Source organism: Lipotes vexillifer, unplaced genomic scaffold (genome assembly GCF_000442215.2).
Source record: "Lipotes vexillifer unplaced genomic scaffold, Lipotes_vexillifer_v1.1 scaffold371, whole genome shotgun sequence".
NCBI lineage: Eukaryota > Metazoa > Chordata > Mammalia > Artiodactyla > Lipotidae > Lipotes > Lipotes vexillifer.
The window spans coordinates 1,685,976-1,694,451 of record NW_006786304.1 but is presented as its reverse complement, the minus strand read 5'-3'; the positions used below and the strand labels follow the sequence as shown (position 1 = coordinate 1,694,451).

Below are 8,476 nucleotides of genomic sequence, written 5' to 3'. Positions count from 1 at the left end.
ACGGCCTGGCGGCGGGCGGGCGCGCGGGCGGTGAAACCGGGGTGCGCGGGGCTGGACCGGCCGGCCAGGGGTAAGTTGTGTGGTTTGCGGGGCTGGCCAGGATGGGGGTCTCCCGCCTGCGAGTGTATGTGTGTGTGGAGATGGTGCGTGCGTGTGCATGAGAGATGGTGTACGAAGCTCAGGTGTGTGTGATGGTGTCAGGCTGTGGGTACAGGTGGGTACAGGAGATGGCCTGTCCGTGTAAGCCTGCGAGGGCACAGAGGGACTGCTTGAATGATGTGAAACTGTTTCAGTGATGTGAAAATGTGGGCGACCTCTGATTGTGTGTCTGTAATGTGTGTGTGTGTGTGTGTGTGTGTGTGTGTGTGGCAGGGAGTTGAACTGTTTATAGCGTTAGGTGTGTCACCAAGAAATTGTGTGGCCGTGGTTGTCTCTCTGCCTGTAAGACTGGGGTGGTGACAAGGAGGTGGGCACCGTGGGTTCAGGATGGATGCGTGGAGTGTGACTGTGAACATCGTTGTCAGATGCGCGGTTGTGCGCACGGGGCTCAGCTGGTGAAGGGGAGTTTGCTGTTTGGAGGCCGGCATGAGTTGTGGGGAGCCAGCGTGTGTCAAGGAAACAGCCCGAGTGATGTGTGGCTGTGCGTGTCGCTCTGTTACTGTGCAGAGGTCGCGTCTGGAACATTCGGCTCAGCTGTCTGAGATTGTGCGTGATGTTGTGGGAGGTTGTATAATTCTGCAAACTTTCGTGAATGATGGTCATGGTTGTTGGGATGACTCAATGAACGGGTGTGGTTGTGAGTTTGACTTGCGTGTGGGGTGTAAGACTACATATGGTGTGATATACATACACACACTTATATACTACGTACACAGAGAGATTGATATATGTACGAACACGTATATACATAGAGAGAGAGAGATTGATGGCGATGGAGAGGCTGCAGTATATAAAATCCGCAGGATTACACACCTGCCCTTACTCTGTGAGTGGATGTGATTGGGAGCATGTGCACAGGTGCTAAAAGTTCTGGGCTGTTCAGGGGAACACAGTGGCTTGAGTGAAGTAAGCCTGAGAGACTGTGTGCGGAAAGCATGGAACTACCTGTGTCTCTACAGCTGTCTGTGCCATGGGCACCTGCTTGTGACAGTGTAAGAGCCTGGCCTCAGGGGTCATTCGCACGTCCGCGTGTGAAACTCTGTAGTGTGCCTGTGTGCGAATCCCTGGCTGGCCAGGCGGGGAGGAAGGAAGGAAATGGGAAGGATGGTGACGGGTCCACCGTGAATCCTGGGAGCATGGAGGATGTGCTGAGCGTAGGATGGAGCGCTAGGTGCTGGCAGGACTGTGGGGGTGTAGGAGAGGGCATGTGTCATGGGCATAAAAGTTCAAGGAGACAGTCCCAATGGAAGTGATTTGGGATTTGGTTATCTTTTTGCAGCTGAGGGGCTGCTGAGGGAGGAGACAGTTTGTGTCTTGGCTTTTATTTTGTTTTTAAATTTTGACTGAAGAGTTGGTTTACAATGTTGTGTTAGTTTCAGGTGTGCAGCAAAGTGATTCCGTTGTATTTTATATATATATATATATATCTCACAGTCTTTTTCCATTATAAGTTATTACAGCATATTGAGTATAGTTCCCTGTACTACACAGTAGGTCCTTGTTGGTTATCGATTTTATATATGTATATGTTAATCCCAAACCCCTAATGTATCCCTCCCTTCCCCTTTTCCCCTTTGGTAACCGTAAATTTGTTTTCTATGTCTGGCTTTTATTTCTGAAAGGAAAGTATACCTGTGTGTTGAGTTGGACTTCTCAGAGGGGAGTGTGTATGTGTTATTTCTGAAAGAAGAATGTATTTGTGTGCGTGCCTTAGTGTGTTGCATTAGGTTGTATCAATATTTTGAAAGGAAAATGTGGATGTGCGTGAGGGTGTGTTGAGTTGTATTTTTAAGTGTGTGTGTGTGTGTCATTTCTGAGAGGACAATGTGTATTACGCTGTATTTCTGAGAGGTGTCTGTGTGTATGTATGTATGTATGTCAGGGCCCCAGAGGCATCGTCACCAGATGTGTCATTCACCTTGTCACCCATATACAACCCCATGAAGTCCCACATGTGAACCCCCCCCCCATCCATTACCATCTGGGCCTCAGACCCTCAGCTGTCACATGGCCAATGTGACATCCATGGGCCATGCCTGCCACACGTGTGACCCAGCACGCCTTGGGCTGGCTGAGGATGTCTGCAGTGGAGGGTGGAGCCTGTTTCCTCTGGGTCTGTCAGGTCCTCAGGCTCCGGGAGCCACCACACAGGGCCCCCCTTCCTGACCTCCCCAGTCTAGAGGCCTCTGCTTCCAGCACCCCAGCCCCTTGGCCCTCTCCTCCTGCCCCACCCCACCCCCAGTGGTCTGACTGGTTCCCAACAAAAACACCCTAAGAATGAGCTCACAGAGAGGCTGCCGCCTCCACGCGTCCTGCCCCACACGCCCAGTGGGCGAGGGCACCTCTGGTCCCAAGGTCACACAGCCGGGAGTGCTGGGCCAGGGTACCCAGGGTCCTTGGGGTGGGCTGGGTAGGAGGCCTCGAGATGGCTGTTTGCCCTCCTTTGGTTAATCATACATAATGAGGTTTTGGAGTTGCCCTCAGGGCGGGGCCCTGGGCCGAGGACAGGGAAGACTAGGTTTCCAGTTGCCCGCTGGCCAGGATGGGTGTGGGACAGGGTGCTGGCCGGAGTGAGGAGAGCACGGAGGCAGAGGGCTGGCCGGGTTGGGCGGACAGGGAGAGGGCTGAGGGGACCTGTGGCGCAAATGGCGCGGAGGCAGAGGGGCTGACTTGCCTGGCCCTGGCAGTGACCCCCTGATCCCCGTCACCCCCAGAAGCAGCAATGTCCGTGAAGGTGGCGGCCCCGGGAAGCATGGGGCTGGGCCCAGAGCACCTGAGCCCTGAGGAGCTGGTGCGACAGACGCGACAAGTGGTACAGGGGCTGGAGGCCCTGCGGGCAGAGCACCGGGGCCTGGCCGGGCACCTGGCGGAGGCCCTGGCAGGACAGGGCCCGGTGGCTGGCCTGGAACTGCTGGAAGAAAAGCAGGAGGTGGTGAGCCACTCACTGGAGGCCATCGAGCTGGGGCTGGGTGAGGCCCAGGTATGAGGGGGCCAACTCAGCTACGGGGGATGTGGCTCAGGCCTGGGGCTTGCCCAGGGATGAGGGTGCCAGGTGTGCTGCAGGGGGCAGCCTGGGGGGAGCGAGGACTAGGGGAGCCAGGCCCGGGAGGGAAGACTCCAGTCCTGAGGTGGGATCCCTGGGCTGCATTGGGGATGGGGTCCTTATGTGTGACAGGGACCCCTGAACCACGTGGGGTCCTTCCATGGAACTGTGGGTCCTGGGGAGACTTTGGGGTTGCACGGGTGGGATGTGAATTATCCTGAGTGTAATTTGTGTGCCTGGGTGACATCAGAGGGGTCCCGGGGCAGGACTGGAGTATGGCCCTGAGAGCCTTTGAGCATCCCTGGAGCCACAACGGAGGAGTCTCTGTATAATCCAGGGCACCCTGGAGAGAATGGGGTGCTCTGGCTTGATCTGAGGCCCTGGGCTGGGTCGGGGGCGAGAGGGACCAGGCCTCTGACTCGCCACCCCCGCCTCCCTGGCAGGTGCTGCTGGCCCTGTCGGCACATGTGGGCGCGCTGGAGGCTGAGAAGCAGCGGCTGCGAGCACAGGCCCGGCGGCTGGCCCAGGAGAACACATGGCTGCGGGAAGAGCTGGAGGAGGCGCAGCAGCGGTTGCGGGCCAGCGAGGAGGCTGTGGCCCAGCTGGAAGAGGAGAAGGGCCACCTGCAGTTCCGGGGGCAGCCGCGGGGGCACGACCGGCCGGCGGAGAGCCAGGTGCTGCGGGACCCAGAGAGGCGGGGGCCCCCGCACTCCTTCGATGCCCCACAGCCCCCATCCCTCCGTGGTGCCCCCCCAGTGCCCCAGACCCTCCAAAGAACCCCCTGACCCTCTGCAGAGCCCCACAAATCCCAGACCCACTAGAACTTCCACAGAAGGCCCCCATCTGCTCCACAGAGCCCAAGGATCCTCCCCAAGCCCCCAGGAGACCCCTGACCACCACCACCCTCAAACCCTGGGATCCAGGGCCCGCGTCTCTGACTCAAACTCCCAAGCCTCACGACACGCGCTTTCCTGTCCTCTCTGCAGCAGCCCGCGTCCCCCCGTCGGCGGGACAGCCTGGCCTCCCTGTACCCCGGTGAGGAAGAGGAGAGGAAAGGTGGGCGTGGGGAGCTCGGCCAGGAGGATGAGTGGCCCAGGCCGGGGGGATCTCTGATTCGCTGGACCCCCAAGGCCTCTGGGGGAGGATGGGGAAGGTCAGGGCGGGGTGTCAGGAGGAGGAAGCAGGGGGCTGTGGGGGTGACAGCGGGCAGGTGACGCTGGAAGCTGCAAAAGCAGGCCTGCCACGGCCCCAGGAGCCAGGTGGCTCCCATGTTTCTGTCCCGCAGGCTAGGACACATCCCACGGGCCAGTAAGATGCCTGTGATTCCAATCTCCGACGTCAGAACAGGGGCCCGTGGTCCCAGGGGCCAGTGAGGCAGCTGTAGCTTTGGGGTGCATGTGCCCCCTCGTGCGGGGCTGCAAGAGTAGGAGGCCTGCAGTGACTGGGTGCCCGGCACCCCCAGGTCCCGAGGCAGCGGGGGCCATCTCTGCTCAGCAGGGTGGCTACGAGATCCCGGCCCGCCTTCGGACCCTGCACAACCTCGTGATCCAGTACACGGGGCAGGGCCGCTACGAGGTGGCTGCACCGCTGTGCCGCCAGGCCTTAGAGGATCTGGAGCGGAGCTCGGGCCACTGCCACCCTGACGTGGCCACCATGCTCAACATCCTGGCGCTGGTGTACCGGTGAGGGCTGCAGCCGCCACGGCTGGAGGGGGCAGGAAGGGCGGGGACCTGTCGTTGGGCAGAAGAGGGGGGGGGGCCCTGGTGTCCTGCTCTGCCAGCATAGGGCACCAGGGGTGGTGGTGGAGAGAAGGGACAGAGATCTGGGGAGGCCACTCACTGAGACGCAGGCAAAGAGGAGTCAGCATGGGCAAGAGAGACCACAGTGGAGTGGGGAAGAGACCTGGGGTGGCAGAGGCTCGGCAGCCAACTGGGAGTGTGGGGACCCTGTGCTAGACTTGGGAGGTATGGGGACTCCCAGAAGGGACCCGCAGAGGGTGCCACCCATGCTTGGTCGTCAGGTCCCTGGGCCTGCGGGATTCAGCCCAGCCCGTGGCCCCTGCTACCCCAGCCTGGCCAAACCGCCTCCACCCTCGGGCCACCCCACAGGGACCAGAACAAGTACAAAGAGGCCACAGACCTTCTCCAGGACGCCCTGCAGATCCGGGAGCAGACACTGGGCCGGGAGCACCCCGCGGTGAGCGCAGGCCCAGGAGGGGAGGGAGGGCTGTGGGCTGTGCCTTCCCACCCCTGACGCGCCTCTCCCGCCCTGCAGGTGGCCGCCACCCTCAACAACCTGGCCGTCCTCTACGGGAAGCGTGGGCGTTACCAGGAGGCAGAGCCCCTGTGCCAGCGCGCCCTGGAGATCCGTGAGAAGGTCCTGCCCCCACCCGGCTCCCACGGAGCCCGTCCTGAGTGGCTCTCACCCCTTGATCCTGATTTCAGTGCTTAATTCTGTGGCCCTTGCATGACCCTGATTTGCTCCTGTGACCTCTGACCTTCTGTGCCTCCCCCCATTTGACATCGTGAGCCTCCAGTTTGAACCTAGAGCACCCAATCCCGTGACCCACCACCCTTGACATACCAATGACTTCCGTTTGGTCTTGACTTCTGACTCTCGTAGGTCACCTCATGCCCCCAACCCGGTCCTGACCTTCCAACCCCACGTGACCAGTACAACCCCAACCTTGATCTACCTGTTTGACCCATAATCATGAGGTTTTGCACCACCATGACCTCTGACCCAACTACTCCCCAGTTTAACCGTGCAGTTCCTGCCCTCCGCCCCCAACCTCCTGTAGTTCTCCATCCACTTCAATCCTATAACCACCAACCCATGACTCTCATTACAGCTGTTGGCATCATGTGGCCCGCCAACCCCGGCTGACCCCAATGACTTGTGATCCCATGACTCCTAGGTCCTGGGCGCCAACCACCCGGACGTGGCCAAGCAGCTCAACAACCTGGCCCTGCTGTGCCAGAACCAGGGCAAGTTCGAGGAGGTGGAGCGGCACTACGGCCGGGCCCTGAGCATCTACAAGGCCCTAGGTGGGCCTCACGACCCCAATGTGGCCAAGACCAAGAACAACCTGGTGAGGGCGCCTTGGGGCGTGGGTGTTTTGGTCCTGGGGCCGCGGCACTGGGGAGCACCCATCGGCTGGAGGGTGGGATACCACGGAGGCCAGGGGCGCCACCTCTGCCCAGCTCTCGAGCTGTCCCATGGGACTCAGCTTCCAAGCTGGGCCCTGACTGATGAGGTTGCTCAGCACAGAGGACACGGAAGCATCAGGAAACAGGCAAGTTGGTGGCAGCCAGAGAACAGCTCCAGTCAAAGAGGAAGCCAGAGAGACGGGCCGGGAGCAGATGAGAGCATTTATTGAGCTAAACCCCCTTAGGACTTTGCCTGTACTGTCCGTTTCTTCAAGGGCCCTATGAGGTAGGTGCTCCCGTTGCCCCATTTTGCAGATGAGGAAACTGAGGCACAGAGAGGTGTGTTACTGGCTCAAGGTAGAGTGGGGAACAGGTTCCTGCTCTGAGTCAGGAAGTGACCTACCCTATGGGAAGTAGGTGGGGTTGGGCTCCAAGCCCACCCTGCTGTCGGCCAAGGCCTGGAGTGTGGGGTAAACCTGGGCTTCTTCCTGCGGGGGCTGGATGGATGTGCCTGGGTGCAGTGCTGGGGCCTGGGAAGCGCCCAGATTTGAGCCAAGATCACCCAGGCTACGCCCTCCCCGCAGGCCTCAGCCTACCTGAAACAGAACAAGTACCAGCAGGCGGAGGAACTGTACAAAGAAATCCTCAGCAGGGAGGCCCTGCCTGCCCCTCTCGGTGAGCCCCCAGCCCCTCCCCTCTCCCCCAGGGGGCTCCTCAGCATCCCCACCACAGTGGCCCCATCTGTTCCCCAGGAGCCCCCAACACAGGCACAGCTGGTGACGCAGAACAGCAGGTGAGGACGGGCTTTGCCTCGGCTCCCAGGGTGGAGGTGGGGACTGGATGGAATGGGGGGGTACTGACCCGTGTCCCTGGCACCCTCCCCAGACCTTTCGTCGGAGCAGCTCGTTCTCCAAGCTCCGAGAGTCCATCCGGCGGGGAAGCGAGAAGCTGGTCTCCCGGCTCCGAGGCGAGGGGGTGGCGGGGGCGGCCGGGTGAGTGTTGGGTCAGGTTGGCGGCTGAATCTGTAGCCCACCCCTCTCCCTGTCCTGCTCAGGAACCTTCCATGGCTCCCGTCTCCCCTGCCACACATACAATCAAACCTGGCACTGCAGAGGTCCCTCCCAGGGTGGGAGCCAGACACTCCTGGGCTCACTTGTGCCCCACCCACCAACTTTCCTTTGTAGGATGAAGAGAGCCATGTCACTCAACATGCTGAACATGGATGGTTCCAGGGCTGCTGGGAACCAGGTGAGGGGGACACCCGGGTCAAGGGTCGAGTGAGGGGCCACACTGACAGGCCCAGAGGCAAGGGAAGGGTGGGAGTGGTCAGGCTGGCAGTGGAGTGAACGCCAGGACAGGGAGCATGGTTGGCTTTTACTTGGGTAGAGGCGGGGGAACGGATGGACCGGAGTCAGGGTGGACGTGGGGACAGGAGGACGAGCAACGCGGCCATCAGGACTGGCAGCCAGGCTGCTGGGGAGTAACCCTAGGGGCAGCTGCAGCAGAGCTGTGTCCTGCCCCTCACCCACCCCCTGTGCCTGTCCCCAGTTCCCCAGCCGGCACCTGGGCGAGGCCTCTCGGACCCTCAGCGCCAGCACCCAGGACCTGGGCCCCCGCTGAAGGCGACAGAACCACTTGGATGCGGCTTCTCAGGAGGAGCGGGAGAGGGATGGGAGGCGGGGAGGGGAGTCCTTTCATCTCCCTGACTCGCTCCCACCCCTTGGGGGCACCCAGTGTCGGGCTTCCCCTGTCCTCTTCTCCTGTGATTAAAGGCTGTAGACTTGGCAGCCAGAACATCTGCCTGAGGTGTCCAGCAGGGACCTTTAAGCGCCTCCCCCGGAGGTGCCCTCCAAGCTGCTGGGCCCCAGGGCTAGGTAAGGCTCAGGAGTCACGGCCAACTCCTTTTATGGCCTCACCCCCACCCTGCTACAGCTGCTGAGCGATCTGCTCTATCCTCCGCAGCGTCTCCTCCGACTCCAGCTGCTCCAGGCTGAGCAGGGACAGGCCCAGCTGATCCTCCTGGTAGGGGGCAGGGGGTGGGTGTCAGCTGCTGCACTTCCTCACACAGGGGTCCACAACTCAGTAGGGACAGGTGGCCCGCCCGGGGGGGGGGCGGGGGGTGTCT

General features: G+C 60.9%; 2 protein-coding genes and 1 pseudogene across 3 annotated transcripts in view; 1 reads left to right on the top strand and 2 right to left on the bottom strand.

The window, feature by feature from the left end:
* The window catches only part of LOC103068813 (ubiquitin-fold modifier 1-like), a 4,484-nt pseudogene extending 3,722 nt beyond the window's left edge, over window positions 1–762 (bottom strand).
* KLC3 (kinesin light chain 3) lies at window positions 63–8,145 on the top strand. The gene is made up of 13 exons (XM_007458530.1): window positions 63–70; window positions 2,874–3,139; window positions 3,646–3,876; window positions 4,189–4,258; window positions 4,665–4,884; window positions 5,311–5,398; window positions 5,477–5,578; window positions 6,120–6,293; window positions 6,936–7,026; window positions 7,104–7,144; window positions 7,237–7,343; window positions 7,536–7,599; window positions 7,900–8,145. Exons 2-13 carry the CDS (start codon window positions 2,882–2,884, stop codon window positions 7,969–7,971), a joined length of 1,518 nt encoding a protein of 505 aa, XP_007458592.1. The 5' UTR covers window positions 63–70; window positions 2,874–2,881; the 3' UTR covers window positions 7,972–8,145.
* A 106-nt stretch (window positions 8,146–8,251) lies between these two features.
* The window catches only part of ERCC2 (ERCC excision repair 2, TFIIH core complex helicase subunit), an 18,652-nt gene continuing 18,427 nt past the window's right edge, over window positions 8,252–8,476 (bottom strand). For both annotated transcript variants that reach the window (XM_007458528.1, XM_007458529.1), the window contains one exon: window positions 8,252–8,370. In XM_007458528.1, coding sequence (XP_007458590.1) covers window positions 8,278–8,370 — 93 coding nt within the window. In that variant the 3' untranslated portion in view covers window positions 8,252–8,277. The remainder of the gene's footprint in view (window positions 8,371–8,476) is intronic.